Here is a 23,195-nt window from a genome sequence, read left to right on the forward strand (position 1 = left end):
CTCAAGGGTCTTTGGTCTTTTTTTTTTATGGTATTCATGCATGTTTACGCACTAGTCCATCTAAAAAAATTAGAATATCTTGAAAAAGTTCAATATTTTGTGTCTCTCATTTCAGAAAGTCAAACCCATATATTGCAGACACAAAGAGTGAAGCTTTGAAGCCTTTATTTCTTGGCATTTTGATGATTGTGGCTTACAGATAATGAAAATTGGAATGTTATGAAAAGGCAGAATATTGGGAAAGGTTTGCAAAGGGTTCCTGAGCCTTTAAATGGTCTCTCAGTCTGGGTCAGTGGGTTTCACAATAAAGACACAGTTGGGGAAGGCTGCTGACAGTCTCTGACACCCTCCGGAAGGAGAACAACACAAAAGGTCATTGCTAAAGAAGCCTGACATTTCTGTTTAAAATATTTTTTATTGATCCTATGTAATCTAATTTTCTGAGATATAATATATTTTTGTTTTTTCATTCTCTGGAAGCCACGGTCTTAAACAAAATCAAGAAATAAACACTTAAAAATATATAATAAATATTTCCACTCTTTGTGTAAAGGGTGTATATGACGTATGGGTTTAACTTTCTGAAATAACAGACAGAAATATTACACTGCAAAAATATTATACATTACCAATATTACACTTTAAAAATATTACATTTTACCAGTTAAGGTCTGTTCCAGGGTACTGCACAGGACAATCCCACTGAGAGGGAGTTCTCTTCGATGAGTGCAAAGGAGACGTCACCCCCAGCATGAACAGCAGTATACTAGTAGCCACACCCAACTCCTGGGCCATGTTTATCACTGCTAAAATGAATGGAAGTCCATGGGAGGTCAGGGGGCGACCCTGACTTGTTTTTGCTCAAGTTTGAGCAGAAATGTATCCATTAACATGGGAACATCATATTATATGTTTTTTGAAAGCTCTTGACCTTCCTGCCATTGACTTCCATTCATTTTAGCAGTTGTAAATATGGCCCAGGTCTTGGGCGAGGGTTACTGGGATACCGCTGTTCATGTCGAGGACGATTTATTTCAGTATTTAACCACGGTGTATAAAATTCTGTTTCATTAGGACTTAATGTAAAGACCCTGATATAACTGTAATGGAAAAATTAAAGCTAATTGCCAATATTTGAGTAGATTTAATGCAAGTTGTGTCACAGTTTCAGAGGTGGAAGTCCGTTTAGAGTACAGATACTTTATTGCTGATGTCAGATTGATGTTACTGTTCAGCTGAATTTCACCTGTATTTTCTTTTCTAGCCCAGATGGTTCAAATTTCAATGTAGTGAGCACAATCCCAGTTCTAGACCTGTCAAGTTAATAAATATAAAAAAATACATATTGCCAACGTGATTATTAGCATGATGATCAATTATTATCCATTATGTTGATGGCATACTGTACAGTTGTGAAATAAGATATTCATTATTTACATTTGCATATTTGTAAACACAACATCTCCCCCCATTACTCATAAAGATTGCAAGTAGTTTTTTTTTTTTTATGTAGCTGCAATGCATTTCTATCAAAATAAAAATACAATACTTAACTTAAAATCAACAGCTGGTGATAATCTCAGTCTTATGTAATAACCATTTGAACCAAAAGTGCCTTTTATCAGAAGTGTTTTGTGTTATTTGCTACTTTGACTTTAATGCTATTTCAATACAGAGTCCTTAGTTCATACAGGTGGTTTGTGCTCTCTTTGTGGAGCAGCACAGCTCGGTCCAGTGTCGGTCGGGCTGATATCTTGTTCAGCAGTACCAGCTCAGGGAAGTTGCTCTGGGTTCTCTCTGGGCAGAGACAACGGTGCGTTGCATTCCACCTTTTCCCATCACTGAAGATGGAGGTGTTGTATCCAGTTTGTTGTTGAATGGGCACAGGCTCTGTGTACTGTCTCTCTCCTTTCACTACAAGAACAGGCTTGAGGATATGCACCTTGTCTCCAACTGTAAGTTTGGGAGGTTTAGCACCTGTTTTTTTTTTGTCAGTGTAACACTTGCTTTACCCTCCATATGAGGAAGTGGGTAACAGTCCAAGATAACACTTATTTGGTTCATGCAGGTCAACACATAAGTGTAGCCCCCCTCTGCATTTCCTTCCCACAACAAGAGGACTCACCCACTCAGATGTACCCACTCTTTCAATGATGCCTGCTAGTCTGGTCAGTTCAGCCGACACTTCCTTATATATGCTGAGTGGTAGACATCGTAGTTTCTGGCGTACTGGTGGTACTTTGTTGTTGACTTGCACTTTGTGAATAAATCCTTTGACACATCCATGTGTTTGAGTTGGAGTAGAGTCAATGTTGCGCAGTGCGCCAAGCTCACCAGCAGACGGGGTGTTTATATTGTCATTATCAAGGAGCACCTTGCCCTCAATAATACCGACCCCCAGGGCTTAAATCAGGTCCAAACCCAGCCAGGAGATCCACGAACCACGACACTGACCTTAATTGAAGTAAAGTGTAGCAAAGGTGATGTCCTTCTGGGCCAAGGCAGTGCTAAGTCATATAGCTCGTTTTGGAGCATTTGGCCATGCATCTCCACTAGCATTTATAACTAACATGTTAGCAAACATTTTCTGCCACGCTGCAAAAGGAACAGGTGGCTCACCAACATGTGGAAGAAAAGGCGGTGTGCACTGCACTGACATGCTCATCCTTGTCACCAATTTGTTATGTTAATTTGTTCCCACCTGCTGTCCCCATGTTCCCGCATACTGTCCATGTCTGCTGTTCCTGCCACGCCTCTGCCTGCTGCTCTTCCTTCTTCTCTTGTAACAGCTTGCAGATCTTTCTTCTCTTGGTTTATGTCCTTTCTGATGTTGTAGTCCTTCCTTCTCCCTCTACTTTCTCTCTATCTCTCTCGCTTCTCCTTTTCTCCCATGTTCCCGCCTGCTGTCCCCATGTTCTTGTCCTGCTGTTCCCATGTTCCCGCCTGGTGCTCCTATGTCCCTGTCTACTGTCGCTATGCCTCCTTTTGCTGTCGCTATGTTGTGCCTAAATGATGTCGATATTAGAGCCTGACCGATATATCGGCTGGCCGATATTATCGGTGTCCCTGAACACACGTCACTCACATGTTCTTGTTTACACCCGCAGCAGTGCGCAACACTGAGATTATTTTCTTTTTACGGACAATCGGTTTGAGTCTGGATTAAAAGGACATTTATTAGTGCAGACTTGTGATGTGAGGAGGAGCCTGTGTGAGGCTTGTGTTGGAAATATGTCAACTTTGAAGCTGGTTTTGGTTATTTGTTAGCGATTAGCTGCTGTAGCTCCCACACATAAACAGACTGTTTTCTATTGGTCTATTGTAAAGTGACTATATTGGCCGTATATTTGTTACTGGACCTGCATTGATATTTAAATGAGCTGTGAATAGATGTGTGAATGATCTACATTTATGCATATAATTAATTACCGCGGTGCGACATATCGGGCTCTAGTCGATATGTCCTCGCCTGATGACAGTATGTCCCTGCCATGGATCTATTAAAATAACTGGATACAGTATTGCTGCTTGTAGCTGCCTCCAGTTGACATAGTGACACTCACTGGAACTTTAGCAGAAAAAGTCCCATGGGCCGAGACAAGATTTTTCTGTTAGAGCGCAATGTAATCACAAACTGCTCGTGTTCGTCTGACAGGTCACTTACAGCTTTCAAAAATATCAAATTTGTTGGCGATTTTTACCTATTTTTAGATCATAAACTTTTTCTCGCTCAAAATCCTTCAGTTGTCTTAAAAAAACGCTTTATATTCGTTAGCTTCGGCTCCGCTCTAGCTCCTCTCGCTGTTCCTGCCACGTCCCTGCCTGCTACATGGACTACGCCTGTGCCTGCTGTTCCTCCTTCTTCTCTTGTAACAGCTTGCAGATCTTTCTTCTCTAAGGTTTTGTCCTTTGTGATGTTGTAATCCTTCCTTCTCCCTCTACTTTCTCTCTATCTCTCTTGCTTCTCCTTTTCTCCCATGTTCCCGCCTGCTGTCCCCATGTTCCCGCCTGGTGCTCCTATGTCCTTTCTACTGTCGCTATGCCTCCTTTTGCTGTCGCTATGTTGTACCTAAATGATGTCGATATTAGAGCCTGACCGATATATCGGCTGGCCGATATTATCGGTGTCCCTGAACACACGTCACTCACATGTTCTTGTTTACACCCGCAGCGGTGCGCAACACTGAGATTATATTCTTTTTACGGACAATCGGTTTGAGTCTGGATTAAAAGGACATTTATTAGTGCAGACTTGTGATGTGAGGAGGAGCCTGTGTGAGGCTGAGCATGGATCTAGTAAAATAACTGGATACAGTATTGCTAGCTTGTAGCTGCCTCCAGTTGATGTAGTGGTCACTTATTGATACAACAGCAGAAAAAATCCCATGGGCCGAGACAAGATTTTTCTCATAGAGCGCAATGTAATCACAAACTGCTCGAATGTAAACATAACTTAACATATGACAAACCTAATAAGAGAAACTAACTGAAATGGAAGAGGTATCAGCCACTGAATTTAGGGATGAGGAGAAGTTTTATCTAACTATGAATTCATTCTCTGTAGATGTTGGTTATTGAAGTGGCCTTTTTGCAGGATAAACACTGGATCGATTGAAAGTAATGATTTATTTCTATTAATAGTTAGGTCCATGGTCCCTGGTCTGGTTGCCTCATTTTACTTCCTACGATGGAGTATAAGGGTCAGATTAAAAAAAATAAAATGCTGGCGCTACGAGAATAAAGTCGTAACATTTCGACATTAAAGTCAATAAAGTAGAAAAGTCGTAATTTTACGAGAATAAAGTCGTAAACTTACAAGAATAAAGTAGTAATTTTATGAGAATAAAGTCGTAGTCAAAATAAAGGCATAATATTACAAAAATATAGGCTGCTTGGAAAGTATGAATGAGTGGAGAATGGAGAATTTGGAGCATTTTGTAAAGGAGAACAATCCGTGTATCATTCATACTTTCCGACCTGACCAGACTGGTCCCGGACCAGACCAGGACTGAAAACGGTTTAGTCCTAGTTTAGTCCTGGTTTAAGTCATGGAAATGGGAAATAGCGTTTCCGTGACTTTAAAATGCGATGCGGGACTATTGTGCCGCATACGGACTGAACCAGGACTAAACCGTTTTCAGTTCTTGTCTGATCCCGGCTGAGACCTAACTCAGTCCTTGTCTAAGTCCTGGTCTCTGTCCCGGTCTGGTCTCAGACCTCCTTTAGTTCTGGTTTAGTCCTGATTTAGTCCTGGTTCAGTCCGGAGGTGCAAATAATGAAGAAAATTGTTGTTCGTTTTCTTATTTTTGGTTTTTATATTGAAAAACAAGGTTCTTCTTCTGCCGCATTTTTCACTTTGACTTTGATTTTATTACGACTTCATTCTCGTAATATTGTAACTTTTTTCTCATAATATTACGACTTTATTTTATAACTTCGACTTTATTCTCGTAAAATTACGACTTTTTCTGGCTTCGACTTTATTCTCATAATATTACGACTTTAATGTCGAAATGTTACGACTTTATTCTCGTAGCGCCAGCATTTTTTTTTTTATCTGACCCTTATACTCCATCGTAACTTCCCGCCCACAAAAAAATAAAATAAATAAAATAAAATAAAATAGGAAAACACCCTGTGACGCACGCCCACGCGCGCCCACGCGCGCCCACGCACGTCTCTCACTCTCCTCATTCACGCATCCAACATGGCGGCGAGCGGCACGAATAGACGAAACAGCGTCAACATGTTCTTATTTTCTGCCATTATTTGTTGCCATCTTTTAGTCCAGACATGTCTCTCGGCTCCCGTGGGCAACTCGAACGGCACCACTCCTAAACACGGTATGGATCTTTGGGTATTTTCTGTTTTAGCCCGCGCTTCTGGACTTAGCATCACAGTGCTAGCCGCTCATGCTAACGCTACGAGTCAGCCAAAACAAACAAGTCCCAAAGTTTAAGATTTGTCTGTACACGCGGAATTACGCCATGTAGAATCCAGATTGTTTATTTCATGCTTAATGTCTGATTCCAAATGCTGTGAGAAGTTGAAAAAAGTGAATGTAACAGTAATGCGATCGCCTCTAAAGTTGAGCCTAACTAAATGAAACCATTTTATTCTGATGGCATCGATTTGGTTGACAAGAATGTCTTTATTTGCACAAATCTATTCATTAACGTCATTAGATTAGTCTAAATAAATATGTTAATCTCTAATTAACTTCCTCTTGGGGCAGCTTCCACGTCCTATGTTTTGGCTGTTACACGTAAATCGAAATTAAGTGTCGCAAAGTTACGTAAACAGCTCATTTACTTAAAGTAAATATATGCTTGTGTTTAAAGCAAATAGACCAAAAGTTGTTGTTAAATATAGTTTTTGGTTGACTGGCTGACTCTTTGATAAGATTCTGTATTATTGATTGATAAAACAGTTTTCTTGTATTCATTCAAGCGCAGGCAGAAGTGCTCAAAGTACTCAAAGTAAAGATAAACTTGGCCAGATATTACTCAAATAAAGTAAAAGTAGCACTGCCAAATTATTACTTAAGTTAAAGTACTTACATTTGCTCCTAGAAAGTTTTTTTTTTTTTTTTCTTAAACAAATTATTTTAAATAAAGCTTGTGAGTGATAACTTAAATGACCACATTACACTATTTTCTGATCTGTTATAATGGAGTTTCCTCATCAGAGACCTGAAGTTGTGTTTTGTTTCATTCACACATGCCCTGCATATTTACCTCAGAGAGGTTTCTGTTTGAGGTATAACCAAATCACTCAGTGACTAATCTGGAGCTAATTCTGGAACAAATACCAGTTTGTGTTGTGAATCTACAGCACATCTGCACATATCTAATCTGTGTAATGCGCACTATGATGCTGTAAATGGGACAAAAGACATGGAAAACTCCTCCACAAAACCACCTTTTTAGAAATGAAGTGAATAAAAAAATTAGATTTGTCAAATGTAGTACAGTCAAAGTAAGTACTCAACTAGAATACGACTCAAGTAAAGCACAGATCTTACAAGTCAATGCTTAAGTTAATGTATGTAGTTATGAGTGTAGACTTATTGTTTCTGAAGTGATATTAACATTAAGAATAAAAAAAAATATATATTGAAATGCAGTTACCGCTCTAAAATTGTAAATCTATGTAAATGTGTTCTTAATACACTAATTAGCAGGACTTGTCACATTCATTTACGTAGCTAAAAAATAGGACTGTCAAACGCATCAAAAATCAGATGCTAATAATAATAATTCATACTAAAACTAGTATCAAAACTAGATTTGGGCAGGTATCGATACTGACAAAGTTCCACACAAATGAAGCTTTCCTGAATCACTTTAGAATGATCTTGAGCTGTATCAGAGCATGTACAAGAGCACATAGACTAGTATTATACGCTCATGGACACTATGGAACATACCTGGACCACTGAGGATTACACACATATAAGACTGTATGGGGAAAGTTCTATGATTTAATGTTCCACAGTGTTTTTTATTATCACTGTGGAATTGGAATCAATATTGAGTCCATTTCTTCTTGTGTTTGGGATTTTAGTATTGTGACAACACTATATACCGAGGGTCTCCAACCTTTTTTCCTCTAGTGAGCTACTCATTTTAGCACAACAAATTTCACAACAAATTAAATAAGTAAATATAAGATCCACGGCCTTAGATTGAAACAGTTAGAGGCCTATAAAACATACACCATTATCCATTTATTTGTGCAGAAACGAAAATTAGGCATGAAAATTATACATTTACAATTTTAACATTCTATTCAGTACAAAACTATTTACTAATTTAGAAATTCTTTGGCGAGCTACTTGGGAGGAGGTAGAGTGCTACTGGTGGCTGCTGAGCTACAGGCTGGAGACCCCTGCTATATACCAATTTACCACTTGCATTTTATTTGTCAACATCAATGCAAGCGCTTAAGTTTTAAATTGCTTTTCAAAAATCTTTGTTGTGCTGAGTTGTTCCAGATGTCTGCATCATAAATTGACAGTTAATTAACCCCCTGCCTGTTCACTGTTAGCTTCTGTCTTCCATTTAAACGTCTGTAGTTGTTTGAAGTTTGAAGAATGACCGCTCTATATACTGACCGTGTAAAGTGATTTAACAGGTTGGGTCTTGTTTTGGTGGACTTTGAACACGAGGAGTCTGGTACTTGACGTGACGTAAACAGACATGTAAACAGCACATGTAAACATCACATGTAAACAGCACATCCAAAGTGAGCGGAGACGATGGCATGTTGTAATACTGCATTGTTTTGAAACTTGAAATAGCAGTTTTGTGTTTTTATGGTTCTTCACTCCTTCACTTCTTCAATCCTGAATTTGAATTAATTTGATCTTTGTTTGCCTGAGATATTTGTCAGAAAAGCATTTTTCGTAGTCGCGAGTAATTTTAGGCTCACATCCTCCGTTCTGTTTCACCAGTAGGGCTCGTATCATTAAGGAGTTGCTGATACGATACATGCCCCGGTACATAGGCCACGATACGATACATATTGCATATCGCAATACAGTGCACTGTTGATTTGATTCAATATATTTCAAATCAATTCGATCAAAAATAATGGCTAAATCATGGCTGTGATACTAAAAGTCTTTGTTAAACCATGTCCATTTTAATCATCAAAACAGTGAAAATGTCAAATGTGTCACATAAACAAGTTTCCTTTTTCTGAACAAGCAGCAAAATTGTAGCACTGTAACAAAATCATTTAGTAAAATATTATAAATACTTTTGGCAGTATATCAATACAGCAGCCCACGATATCGATACTGTATTGTCACATTAAATGATACAGTATTTCAATATTTATGCACACCCCTATCCAACTGTCTAACCAGACTACCCGGAGTTGGCGCTGAGTTGTCATAGTAACAAGAACCTGGGCACAAACCTGGCTGGCACCAGGCTCACTATCCAGATTGTTTTGGCTTTGTCTTCAAGAAAGAATTCAGTGAAAAGTTTTAGCACGTGCACACACACCTGTGTTAGAACACCTGTGTGTGTGATGCAGTTTCAAAAGTGACTTTTAGAGTCGCGTGTCACTTGAGACTTTTACCAGCCGTAATCTACACATGAAGCACTCATCAAAAAAGCACAAACCATATAAAAGCGTATGGCCATTATTTCATTAAAATGATCTTGCACATGCACATGTCTTTTGTAAGAGACATAGACAGACCCTGGTTTGAACTCTGAGGAGGAGCTGAGTTTCAGTGAGTTCTGGCTATGTGCTCCTTCATCGCCTTTGTCTCTCTCTCCTCTTTACCTTGTCTCTCGCTCGCTGTCAAACTGCAAACACGGCTGCGCAGATTTTATTGGACAATTTTTTTTCTTGTGAAGAAGAGTTCTGTTACAGCTTTACTTTTACGCACAACAGAACAATCTCCATACACTAAAGGCTCCCTCCAAAGGGTGAGTCAACTTCATTCCTCGACCCACATTAACCAGGCTATGCAGCCAGCCAGAGGAAGGTGGGAGTCGAGTCTTACCTCTCAGTCCTCAGATCAGAATGACTAGAAAAGTTCTGTATCTCAAATCAAAGGCTCGTTCCAAATACTTCAAATCATAGCTCTTTCCTCCTAGCCCCTAACTCCTTTCCCTACGTCACAGGGTCAGACATAAGAGTCCTAGGCAGATAGGAGAAGTGTTAAAAAAAACTACAACAACCACAAAACGGACTACAGCGCCCCTCATTCTCTACTGCTTCTAGCCACAGGCTCCACACACGCCCATGAAAATGTTCTTCTGTTCTTAATTTTTATTTTTATAATATTACTCTGATATAATAATGATACAAAACATTGTAATTCCTACATGATTGTGAGTTATATATTTTCTAAATTATTTCCTAGATGAGTTATTTTCTAGAGTCTGTGTCTGGACTCAGCATCAACATCACCCCCCAGATCCCCTCCCTCACTGTTTACTGCTGGTCTGTGACTCACTTTCTGTCCTGTGAATGTGACATTTTTAATATTGATACCTGCTCAAATGAGTATCTCGTTTTGATACTAGTTCTGGTATTGATTAGTATCTGATTTTCGATGACATCCTTATTTGCAATTACACCACAGCTAAATTACATTTTCACTCCAGATTGCATTAATTCTGTTATTTTTTTGTCTTTACAGAGTCACAACCAGGTGATGATGGTGATGCAGCTTCAGCTCTGAACACAGGAAACGACAGCATGAACAACTCAGTGCCTTCAGAACTCAACCAAACTCAGCATGACCCCGTCGCAAACTCAAACGACCCCCAAAGTCCAGACCTGACAGAAGAAAATAACTCCAGTCCACAAGATCCTGCTTCAGCGCCCAACTCAGGAAACTCCAATAATTCTGGAAATCCACCAGTTTCCAAAAACATTGAAGCAACCACAGCAGGGAAGACAAAGGACAGTTCCGAAACTGCCCCAAAACCTGATCCGCCAACAACAACAACAACGACGACGACCGGAAAGAAGTCTAGCGCCGTGAATCCTAATGCTTCGCAAGCTGCATCATCTTCACACTCGACTGCAGAAGGAGAAGATCCAATACAGAACAATGATAATAGCCATGAAGATAATGGTACTAAAGCTGGTACTGGAGATGATGATAAGGATGACAGTGGTAAAAAGAATGCTAGTACTGAGAAAACAGCAACAACACAAAGTCCGGTTAATGTGGATACTGGAAAGACTACCGCTACAGCAGGTCTAAGTGACATAACCATGACCAAAGCGCCAACATCTCCACAAAAGACAACCAATTTACCTGAAGATAAGCCTATGGACAATTCGGAGGTACGGGTACAGTTGGTAACAATTTCTGGGTTTCAGATCACTTCACAGCATTTTTACAGGGCAATAATACTTAATCCAGATGGAGGCAGCAAAATGGAAGACTGTTCAAATCAAATCAGATCTTGTTATAATACAGTGAGTAGAAATGATCAGGTTTAACATTAGTGGATTTGACCTTTTGGATACTAGATCATTAGATTCCTCAAGCATGCTTGGATGACATACTTCAGAACTATAGTCATGTTTTTAATGAGGGAACAACATTATAAAAGCTCCAGCTGAGTCCATTTTGCATTACACCCCCTCTTTAAATTGCTGTATATCTGTAATCATTTGTTATGACGACTTTGGTTTGCACAGATGACGGTGATTGGTTCTTCGGAAACAGGGGGCGAAGGGGGCGAAGAGGGCGAAGAGGGCGAAGAGGGCGAAGAGGAGGGCGAGGAGGGCGAGGGCGAGACAGAGGACAAGACCAAACCCACAGAGGTCACAGAAGAGACTGACCTGACCACTCTGCCCGAAATGACCACAGATGGGAAAGACCTGCTGTCCAGAGTCACCAGCAAACAGGTCAGGAATGGATGCTGAAATGGAGACGGTGGCCCTGTTTCATAAAGGAAGTTCAATAAACTCTGGGTTTAAAAGTTAACTCGGATTTGGCGCAGAGAGAGATGGTAAATCCTGAGTGTAGCAGAAGACGCAGTACTTTATCAATGGATCCTAGAAAAGAGGATTCACCATGGCAACAGTAAACCAGAGGAGGCTTCCATCAGGACAGGAAGTCATGTGACTTTGGATCAGTCAGGTTTAATATACTTTAAATGTGGAGGGGTATAGTGTACTCAATTCATTATTTTAGTTTGAAAATTCAAATAATATTACCCAAAAGGCATACAGCATTTTGTTGCAGCCGCCTGAGATAAAAACAGACTGTTTTTTTGTTTATTTGTTTGTTTTTTAAGTTAAAATGATCTGAAATGATTTGAAAACCTGTTCTGGACCAGGTTAGATTCACATATTGAACCATGTTAGGTCACCATGACCCAAAACCCTGAGTCATGGTGACTGACTCGGGGTTTGGATTAAGTCTCTCTGAAATAGAAATCTCTGAGTTGAGCTCTTTTCACCGTTAACAAAGTCTGAATTTGGCCTAAACTTGCTTCTTGAAACAGGGCCAGTGTTTTCTCTGACCGCAGAGGCTTTCCATGAATATTATTAGTATGGCTCTGACTCCTTATCTATAACAAGTTATAAAATAATAATAATAATAATAATTATGCATTAGACTTATTCAGCATTTATGTAGTGTCCAGACGCTCAGAGTCACTTTACAGTTTGGTGCATTATTTATTCATTCCATACTCAGTGGTGATAGGCTACTACTCGAACTCACACCACTTTAATACAATGTGGGTGAAGTGTCTTGCCTAAGGACACAGCATCAGTTTTTGTGACTGGCGCCCCACTGTGGCTCTTGATTTTCCCGGTGGTCTCCCATCCAAGTCCTGACCAGACCCCGCTGAGCTTCTGACATGTGAGGATATCAGGCTTTGACAAAGTAGCTGTGGCAGGATTCAAGCGGGCCACCATGCACAAATGCAGAGGAAACACTGGGACACATGTCACAGTGATTTTGTGATTTTAGTGGCGAAGTGGGCACCAGTCACCAAAAAAAAAATCAGTCATTGTGTCCTTAGGCAAGACACTTCACCCACATTCCCTAATATGAAAGTGGTGTGTGTGAGTGGTGGTGGTGGTCGGAGGGACTGATGGCGCTGATTGGCAGCCGCACTTCAGTTATTCTGCACCAGGGCAGCTGTTCTTCAGTCCGTACAGGCTGGAATTCCTGCGGAAGAGTGTGCACACTGTGTGATGGACTGTCAATCAGTGTGGCTTTGATAAGTGACAGCAGTACCAGCTCAAACAAGAGCCTGCATTAACACGCCCAAACAATCATTATTTCAATTTGTGTCCAGGTTTGCCGACTCCTCATATGCAGGCCAATATTAATGAATGAATTATTATGAATTAATTACATGAAGTTATTACAGTAAAAAAGGAGGACTTAGAGGAGTGTGACAGGGAAAGAGGGGTGGGGTCTGGAGGTGTAAGGAGCAGTGTGATTGGTCTAACAGGTATCCATACTTCAAACTCCGCCCCTGTAGACAGGTGTTTGTATCAGAAACACCTGTCTGTAATCTAACAAACTTAAGGAAATCCTGAGTGATGGCACATAGTACTTGAAATTGCAGTGGCCACTGGAAGCAGCTCACACTCAAATGTACCTAGTTTGCACAACAAGTGACTGATGTATACAGCAGATAATGCTATTAAAATATCATTTGCACAGTTTAGTAGCAGAAAAAGGTTGACTTAGTTTTTAGTTCCACTTTAATTACATTACATTACCAAAAACATGAGGATGAATTCAGCACCAAAACACATTATTGCATTGCCTTTCATTAGTAAATATTTAATTGAGAATAATTTCACAGAATTACACATTTTATGCAACAGCAAATTTCAGTCCCTGTTACTATTAAATTAAGATTAAACTCCCTGTACCCATTTCCCCCTTGTATCTGAGCCAATAGTGTCTTGCCCCAGTACAGATATATTATTAAAACGGCTCTTGAGGTAAAATTAAACCACTGAAAATGAACTACCGGTAGTTCTGTTCTTTCATTTTTTAAGACTATGAAAATCTGGTACAGTGCCTTTAAAGTTGACATTGTCTTTACTTAATTTCCTCTCAACATTTCAACAGGACATGGAGCAGGGCAACTTTTATGCTGAGGATGAAGATGAAGACGAAGACGACGACGCATACAATGACTACGACTCCCTGCTGAGGCCCGGGGGGAACACGGGTGTGAAGGAGGAGGAGACGAGGCCAAACGCGGTGCCCAATCAGTTCGTGACGCGGCTGGAGGTAGTCGACACGAGCGAGCAGAACTCTCACTTCTTCTTTCACCTCGTCGTCCTCATCATCCTCGTCGCCATCGTCTACATCACCTACCACAACAAGAGGAAGGTCAGTGCGCTGTGGTGTTTCACGATACTAAACAATAGACTATTCACACGTTTGGAAGACGTTTGGAAACATGCAGATGACGACTTCTGACGTAGTTACCGACACTGGGCATTAGGGCTGGATATCATTAAGAAGTTGTCGATACAATAAGTGTCGATACATAGGCCACGATACGATACATCTCGATTAGGGTTGGGCGTTCAGTTAAATTTCGATCGTCGGGAAAAAAAAAAAATCTGCATTAAACACATTATAATGTCAAACGGGCTGATGTGGCTCTAGGGTGGTTCCGGTTTATATGTCGTAAAGTTGAATTTATTTATGCAGATTAGTAGTGCAGATTAGGGATGGGCATTCGATGAAATTTTCTTAATCGATTGTCGGAAGAATTAACGATCGATTATCAATTAATCATTAACGTTTTTATATTAAAATGATCATCATTATTATTACTATCTGCACTACTAATCTGCATAAATAAATTCAACTTTACGACATATAAACCGTAACCACTCTAGAGCCACATCAGCCCGTTTGACATTAGAATGTGTTTAATTCAGTTTTGTGCAACTCTCACAGAAACAAAACTTAAAACCGCATCGTTAATTTGCATAAACTAAGCAAAGATAAAACTCCAGCTCTTGTGTCGCTGATGTGGTTCAACTTCTGTCGGATTAAAAGACATGACTCAGTGGAATACAGGTTAGTGTGTACATATTTGCGTTTGTCAAAACCAGGACACCGTACGGGGGGAGGGAGGTGGGGACTCGTCATCGACATTGAGCGACTCTCACCTGACAAAACTTTTTCCCACTGGACACAGAAACATATGTGCTGCTTTATACACTGTGCACATGGACTCACACTTGTCCCGAACGCAACGGAAAGTGTGGAATTTGCTTGTACAAATCATCGTTGCACATCGTTCGCATTTGCACTTCAGTACGTTACAGACTGACCGACTGTTTGTGTCTCGCTCCTTCTGATGCAGAGACACATGTACACACCCCTGTTTGGTCACACTACACACAGCAACCTACATTCAGTTTGTCGATTTAAAATGAACGTAATCGATGAAATTCTTAATGATCAGTTATCGATTAATTGACTAATCATGCCCATCCCTAGTGCAGATAGTAATAATAATGATGATAATTTTAATCTAAAAACATTAATGATTAATCGATAATCAATCGTTAATTCTCTCGACGATCGATTAAGAAAATTTAATCGAATGCCCATCCCTACTTTTGACAACCCTAGTATGCTGCAGGGGGTGGGTAGATTTCCTGTATGCGCTTGTTTTATTAACAGGACTTCACACGATACAAGTTCACAATTTGAACCCCAATTAACAATTCACTGACAAAAACACTGAAAATATCAACTGACAAAGTGATACACGAATGTTTGTACAGATTTAAAGTACAGGGTTAGCGGCAGTGGAAGAAGTACTCAGTTTTGTTACTTAAAAGTACAGGTACTGGAGCAAAACAAACAGAAAAAAAAAATAAAAAATCAAGTAAAAGTATACACTTAAGCAAATGTATTAAAGCGCCTCTTTAAAAAAAAATATTGAAAAGTATATTGCACAAATTTCGAGGTCTAATAAATCTTCAGATGTAGTGATTTTGATACAGATTTGTGCTGAATTTTGTTTTTGTTTGCTCAGATTATGAACCCTCAGCCTTTTCCGCAGGTCTCAGACTATCATCAAATACTTTTACTTTTCAATCCTGTTCAAAAATGTGGTGGAGCAGGAAGTACAAATACCTGCTCTAAAATGTATTTAGAGCAGGTATTTGTATGTATCTGTATTTACTATTTATTGAAATTACATTTAAAAACACTAAAAACAACTACAACTACTACAACTACTACTACTACAACTACTACAACTACTACTACAACTACACTACAACTACAACTACAACTACTACTACTACTACTACTACTACTACTACTACTACAACTACTACTACTACTACTATACTACTACTACTACTACTACTACAACTACTACTACTACTACTACTACTACTACTACTACAACTACTACAACTACTACTACTACTACTACAACTACTACTACTACTACAACTACTACTACTACTACTACTACAACTACTACTACTACTACTACTACTACTACTACTACTACTACTACTACTACTACTACAACTACTACAACTACTACTACTACTACTACAACTACAACTACTACTACTACTACTACTACTACAACTACTACAACTACTACTACTACTACAACTACTACTACAACTACTACAACTACTACAACTACTACTACTACTACAATTACTACTACTACTACAACTATTACAACTACTATTACTACTACTACTACAACGACAACTACTATTACTACTACTCTTATTATACAGGTTTGAAGGGCCAGATTAAAAGGATTAAAGGGCCGCATATGGCCCCCGGGCCTTAGTTTGCCTATCCCTGTTCTAGATATAGTAGTACTGTAGTACTGTAGTACTGTAGTACTGTAGTGCTGTAGTTGGTCATTATTAGAATTGGATCTGATGTTTTTTGCCTGCATAATGGGTACGGTGTTGGTTTTATTTTTCATTTAAGTGGTCTTCAAAAGGTTATAAAAATCTTAAATTTGGGGTAGTCAAACCTGGAGATACCCTGCCATAGAAACGAGCAGATTGACCCCCAACCAAAAAGTTATATTGCCGCACTTCTAAAAGAAAAAAAAACAAAAAAAAACTGAAGTGCAATGTTGTTAACGGTCTCTCTTCTCCTCCCCCCTCAGATCTTTCTTCTGGCCCAGAGCCGGCGCTGGAAGGACGGTCTGTGCTCCAGGAACTCGGTGGAGTACCATCGCCTGGACACCAACGTCAACGAGGCCATGCCCTCCCTCAAGATCACGCGGGATTATATCTTTTAACCCCGCCGCACCCTCTCTCCGCTACATCTCTTAACCCGACCTTCCCTTTCAGACTCGTGCAATGTTTCGCTGTAGACTCGTGGTTCTCAAACTGAAAGAAATTGCGCTACGTTGAATCCCAATCTGAAATCCGTGCCATACCACCCTCACGTTACCAGTCACACATCGCCAGCACACGCAATAGCTTTGAAAACCGCTCGAGAAAAGCGCTAATTGATCAAATGTTTAGTTTATAGATGAATTTTTGAGCCAGGACTGATATCCAGTATTTGTTTTGCCATTGTGGCCGAGAGCTGATACTGATATTAAGCATTTAAAATCTATATATCTGCAACATTTTCAATATTGGACCAATACCGATATCTGGGGAAATCTGCTGATATCGCCGATAATGCATATAAAGATCATTCTGATGTCAAAACCATGTGTCGCGTATCAAATTTGAGAAAACGATCAATGCATTCCTAGTACCGTATTTTCCGCACTATAGGGCACTCTGGATTATGGTCTATTTTAGAACTTTTTTCACATAGAAACCGCACCGGGCTATGAGGCGTATTAAACGAAACACAACAGTTAGATAAGTCAGTCAAATTTTATTTAACACGTTCACAATAACTCTCAACTTTGTTCAATTGTAATGCATAAAAAAAATAAAAATACTGTCTGAGATGCTAAATTGTTGCGTATTCACAATAAGTTATAATAGTCCAAAGAGTTGGGTGATTCCGGCGTCCAGCTCGTCCACATCCCTCTCGTCATTATCCGAGTCAGTGTGGTTACTGTTCCCTGGCAGTTCAGTGATGATTCTGGTCTTGGTGAAAGCTCGGACCACAGTTGATACTGATCCTTAGCCCAGACGTCCACGATCCTTTGAAAGATCTGAACTAAAGGTCAAACTTGGCTGTTGACAGATCAGTAAGTCACTCGCCGCTGTCTCTCTGTCTTCGTGAATGTGTATTCTTCTTCTCTCATCCACTGCTCTCACACAGCTCACATTTTAACTTTATAACATTCTTGAGTTTAAAGTGGGCGTTGTGAGCGTGTCTCTTGACAGGTGCATTTTGATATTAAAAGGAATCACAGTCTGCATTACTCCTGATGCTCCTGACTACGGGAGCCGTAATGCTGCAAGTGGAGCGGCTTTGTAGTTTACTAAAGCCGTACTAAGACACCCCAATAAATTCATATATAAGGCGCAGTCATTTTTTATTAAATTAAAGGCTTTTAAGTGCGCCCTATAGTGCGGAAAATACAGTAAATCAATTCCATTAAGTAAATCACCTTCCTCAGACTCAAATTGTCTTCATCAAGGTAAGCCTTAACTGCCTTTTGAGTGTTACTGCCCCCTGCCAACTCAAAACGTACACTACAGGTCAAATCCTCACACATTTCTCTATGGGGGACGGTAAAAGTTTACCTTAACCTTTCAGCGAACTATATTTGGAGATGTTCAACTTAAAATATCTATTCAAATGTCGAAAAAGTAGATGTAGACAGTAAGGAATGGGACAAGATCTCACCAGACAAAAATGCCACAAGACTGCGCACATGAGAAAAATGATATCGTGAGACTTTTTTTCCTCATTTTGGTTTGGACAAAAAAAGAATTAAGGTCTTTTGAGAAGCTGTAGTTCCAAAAAGCAGAGTAGAATGACGACAAAAATATGAAATGAAGTAAAAACAAAGTCCGAAGCGAAGTTTGGGAACTAAATCCAACTATTTACACCTTAGAAATTATGTCAAAATCTCGTTTTGTCTCGTTCTCCCAATCTCGTGTCTCGTCTCGTCTTGTGGAAATCGTCTCGTCCCATTCCTAGCGGTCAACCACCCGGACGCATCCCTCAGTTTGAGAACCACTCACTCACAAAATTATTTTCTGTTAAAGTGCTTTTTTTTTTTTTATAGAATAGTTTAATCGTAAATGTATTTTCTTAATTTAATAATTTCGTATAGTTTAAATGGGCCATATTACGCTGTTTTCTGATCTATGTTACAATCTTTGTTTATTAAAAATACACTCGGAGTTGTGTTTTAGTTCATTTCGCGTAATACAGGAAGCGTGTTTTTAAACTTGAAAACCACCACATCATGACATCACAAGGTGGAATAGAGCATTTTGAGCTTTGGAGATGTAAACAGACTAATAATAAAAGCTTAATCAAACGTGCAAATGAAAATAAAACACAACTCGGGGCCCGTTTTTGAGGAGGTAGCAACGTTCTAACATGGCTTGAAGCTTGTGCGTAATACAGGACCTTTTATAATATTATTGTAGTTTATTTGGGGTCTTATTTGTCTTAATCAATGGGAGATTTTTCCAGCCTTACACTTTTTTATATTTTGTTAAATTATCGATACTCTGAAGTAATGTTACTTTTTGCTGAAGACAGAAATGAAAAGTAAATGAGCCAAAAATAAGTCGTATGATTGAATGTGACGTCCTTTTGAGAGGGACTTTTCTGTACTGAAGTTGGCTGTATCTGGTATTTTTCAACTATCTTAAAGTTCAATACGTAAAAGGAGACTTGAAGGCGCACTTGGTAACAGCTTGTCTCCATGGTGATACTGTTACGTTGCCTGGATGTTCCGCAGCGTGGCACTTTTTCAATTTATTTTCGTATAAACCAAAAACTTGGCATCGTTTCACATTGTTGATTTAAAGAATTGAAAGTTAGGAAATCAATTTTGTATTAAATTTCCACGGAGACGAGAAGGAATGACGTCACCAGGCCTGGGTTACGGGACAGATCTGCGGAGTGGGGAGCGCACTCATAGTTAAAAGGTCCGCAGCAACCCCAACAGAAATACATTTAATGCCATACTATGCGACATTCCAGACAACGCAATAGGGCTGGAGATTGGTCGACTAAAGACGTGCTGCTGATTGACCCGTTGACAAAAAAAAAACTCTTTCTCCTCATTTCTTCTCCTCGATTCTGCAGGAGATGGGTGAGGAAGTCTCGCCCACAGAGGAGACACAGGGAGGAGAGAGGATACAAACTCCTCACTGAGACTGATAAAATTTTATTCTTTTCTCTGATGCTTGCCCTTGAAGCCTCCCTCAAATTTTCGTCTTCATTCCGTGGTTTTCTTCGGGACACCACATACCGTATTTTTTGGACTATAAGTCGCACCAAACTATAAGTCGCACTTTTGGGGTGGAAGTGTATTTTATAAAATCAGAGACCAAGTTGTAGTAAAAACAAAAGAAGAGAGAACAACAGACTGTTAACGTCACTTGTGAACAGTTCTTCAGATAAACTATAACATAAACAACAGAACAAGTTTACCAAACTCTCCATCTCACTCCAAATCACTAAATCCATTCAATTCTTCATCCTCGGTGTCACTTCTGAACAACTCGGCCTCGACCTCCGGATCAGCATCAGTTCCAGTTATTCGGGTCTTTCTGAATCCCGACAGGATGGTTTCAGTGTCACTGAAGTCCAGGCTTTGTCCATCCATCCAGTGACTTCAGGAAAGTTTCATGGTGCATCCTCCCGGTGTCAAATTTCTCTCTTACTCCAAACTTTTTTCTGCTGCTTGATTATCAATTTCAGCTGCAGATTTCACGACTTGCAGTCTTATAATCTGCAAAATCTGATTTTGTTTTTGGGGGCATTTGTGTTCAGTCTTCTCAGTCGACTTTATAAGTTTGTTTAAATGTTAAATTGTTCAGTGGTACAGAAGTAATTGTGCAATCGACTGACATGGTACAGACAGGAACAGAGGCTCTTTCTGCAGGAGACATGTGCAGTAGAGTGAAGTGACAGTGGTACAGGAGTAATATGAGTAGCAGATACTGACACAAAAGACTAGAGCCTCTCGCCGCTTCAGTGTGAACATTTTAATATATAAGTCACAGGAAACACCCAAACCATGAAAAAAAGTGCAACTTATAGTCCGAAAAATCCGGTAATATGACACATTAATTGACAGCTGAAAAATGGAGAATTGAGGAGAGGAATCGAGGAGAAGGATGCGAGGAAAGAGAAATGAGAAGCGACCACTCTCTCTGTGTATCTGACCCAAAGTGCACTCACAAGGCTTCACCTGCAGGGGGAGTTCATGCAAAAAAATAGTACAAAAAAAGTACTAGGAAACAATGTATTTATATAAAAACAGACGCAACTTGTGAGTGAAATCTGCCTTTTGACACAGAAATACCAAAAAAACAAAAACAAAACACAATCTTCAGCTAAATCACTCACTTTTTTCTGTAATCTAAATACAATGCAGTAACATCTCCATGGAGACGATCTAGAAAGTTCCACAGTGCGCCTTTTAATCCTCTTGATAGCGGTCGTGCCCTCCTTTTGTTTGTGCAGTTTAGTGAAGTCATCTGAACGGAGCAGATCTGTCTTCGCCTGCTCCCGTGGCTCTCGCAGACGTGTGCGTGGAGCCGACCGCCCGGTTCCTTTTATGGCTTCGGTGAAGTCTCTTGTCGATCAGCTGTAATTTATTTTAACAATCCTCACTGAGAATGTGCACTATTATGTAAGAGACAAACAGCCTGGGAAAAACAAGAGAACGCTGCACGATGGAATGAATGAGTATGAACTAGGGTTGACAGAAATATAGGCGAGTTTCAGCTGACGTCATTGTTATTAAAAGCCCGCGTTGCTGCTGAGAAATATTTTGGTCGGAGGCAAGAAAACACGATAGCGTCAAACACAGTGCGTAACCTCGTGTATTTATCCCCGATAATGGTAAATTCCTGCTGCATTATCGGATGCACAAATAGAAGCACGGAAGAAGGAAAATGTCTTTTTCGTATTCTGAGTGAAAAGAACAGCTAACGGTGAATTAAACGGCTTTCAAACATCCGCAGAGCAAACGTAGAAGATCCTAACAAACCGTGGACTCCAACAAGTTCAACAACACATCGAGACTCTTGGAGGTTTTCATCTTTTCTGCTGTGAATGGCCCAGGAGTTTCCACCAAGTCATTGTGGATATCGCCCAAGTGAATATTTGTCCAGGTAGTTGGCGATTCCGACCAGAAATTTGGTTTGGTCCACCTTTTGTCGGGGTTGAAAAGGGTGATTTGTCGTCCGTCGATGCTTATGACCAATTTCTGGTCAAATCATCTTGGGTCCTCTGCCGTTAGAGTGGATAAATAACCGGGATCAATACCCTTTACGTGCTTTCTCGCTCCGTCCGTCATGTTGAATTAGTGTTTCTTGCCGCCGACCAAAATAATTCCCAGCATGCAACGCGCGCTTTTGTCAACAATGAAACTCGCCTATTGAAAATCAGATAATAATCAAGAGATGTAACAATATCGAAATCCCTCGGTACGATATTTTCACGACATGCATTTCACGGTGTCATGGTGCGATATGTTGTGGAAAAGTGTGAAAACGCCACTTTTTCTTTTTTAAAGCCTTGGAAAAGTGTTGAAAAGCCTTTGGTACACTTATGTTATGAAGAATTAAGGCAAAGGAGAAATTAAATTTGTCAACTGGACAGAAGTTTATTTGGTCAAGTACGTTTCGCGGCTCGTCCAAGCTGCTTCTTCAGTTCTGAATTTGATTTGAATTTCTCCTTTGCCATGGATTCTGCCTGGACAACGGGGATTTTTCACACATGAAGAATTCAGATTTAAAAGTGCTTAATAACAGCTATTTCTTCATGTAAATCTGCACTGACAACAGCAAAGGATCATGGTCTATGTAGTTCCCTCTGTTTTTTTGAGCTACTGCTGCACCACGGCAAAGCAAGACAAGTTTATTTGTATAGCACAGTTCAACCCCAAAGTCATTCAAAGTGCTTTACAGAATAAGACGATACAACAATTTTGACGATACGATATGAAATTTCTGTTATTGTTACATCCCTACTAATCAAAAGTAAAACTAGTAAACCAGATACACATTTGAGCAGGTATCGATACTCAAAGTTCCATTCACAGGACAGATATGAACCTTTCCTGAAAGTCTTTAGAATGATCTTGAACTCATGGAGCACTACAGAACCTACTTGGGCACAGATATAAGACAAAAAAATACTGAAAATCACATTCTATTGTCTAAAGAGTGTGTTTTATTATCATTTTGGAATTGGTATTGAGTATTGAGTCTGTTCTTTAGTATCTTGACAGCTCTATATATGTACTTCTATATGTTCTCCTCCTCGTTTGTGGCTGCTGCTGAATGTTGTGACGAGCAGACAGGAGCCTCATCGCGGACGTTCTCCCGCTTTTCTCAGGCTGTGGTTTTGCTGTCAGTCTGGCGTTGACATTTTCTTTGGTCGTGTTATTAACTGTACGGTATGTGAATTGAAAGAGAGAGATTATAATGCACAGCGACGCTTCGATCGCTCACACCCCATGTAAAGAAGAAACGCTTTCTGCAATCAAAGGTAGAAACTGTACTCTATCGAAACTGTCTGAATAAAGCACAAATCTGTA

At 39.8% G+C, this 23,195-nt stretch overlaps 1 protein-coding gene across 2 annotated transcripts; it reads left to right on the forward strand.

Annotated features, from left to right (window-relative positions):
* Positions 1-5,688: 5,688 nt before the first annotated feature.
* cunh5orf15 (chromosome unknown C5orf15 homolog) lies at positions 5,689-23,195 on the forward strand. 2 transcript variants are annotated; one of them, XM_020917912.2, is made up of 5 exons: positions 5,689-5,843; positions 10,166-10,821; positions 11,182-11,391; positions 13,589-13,855; positions 16,647-23,195. In XM_020917912.2, exons 1-5 carry the CDS (start codon positions 5,708-5,710, stop codon positions 16,779-16,781), a joined length of 1,404 nt encoding a protein of 467 aa, XP_020773571.2. In that variant the 5' UTR covers positions 5,689-5,707; the 3' UTR covers positions 16,782-23,195. The 2 variants fall into 2 exon arrangements, with proteins under 2 accessions (XP_020773571.2, XP_055004321.1); XM_055148346.1 differs by having other exon boundaries at positions 5,689-5,825.

The sequence above is a fragment of the Boleophthalmus pectinirostris genome, unplaced genomic scaffold (genome assembly GCF_026225935.1).
Source record: "Boleophthalmus pectinirostris isolate CB_2022bp ecotype Guang Dong unplaced genomic scaffold, ASM2622593v1 HiC_scaffold_12, whole genome shotgun sequence".
Lineage (NCBI taxonomy): Eukaryota > Metazoa > Chordata > Actinopteri > Gobiiformes > Gobiidae > Boleophthalmus > Boleophthalmus pectinirostris.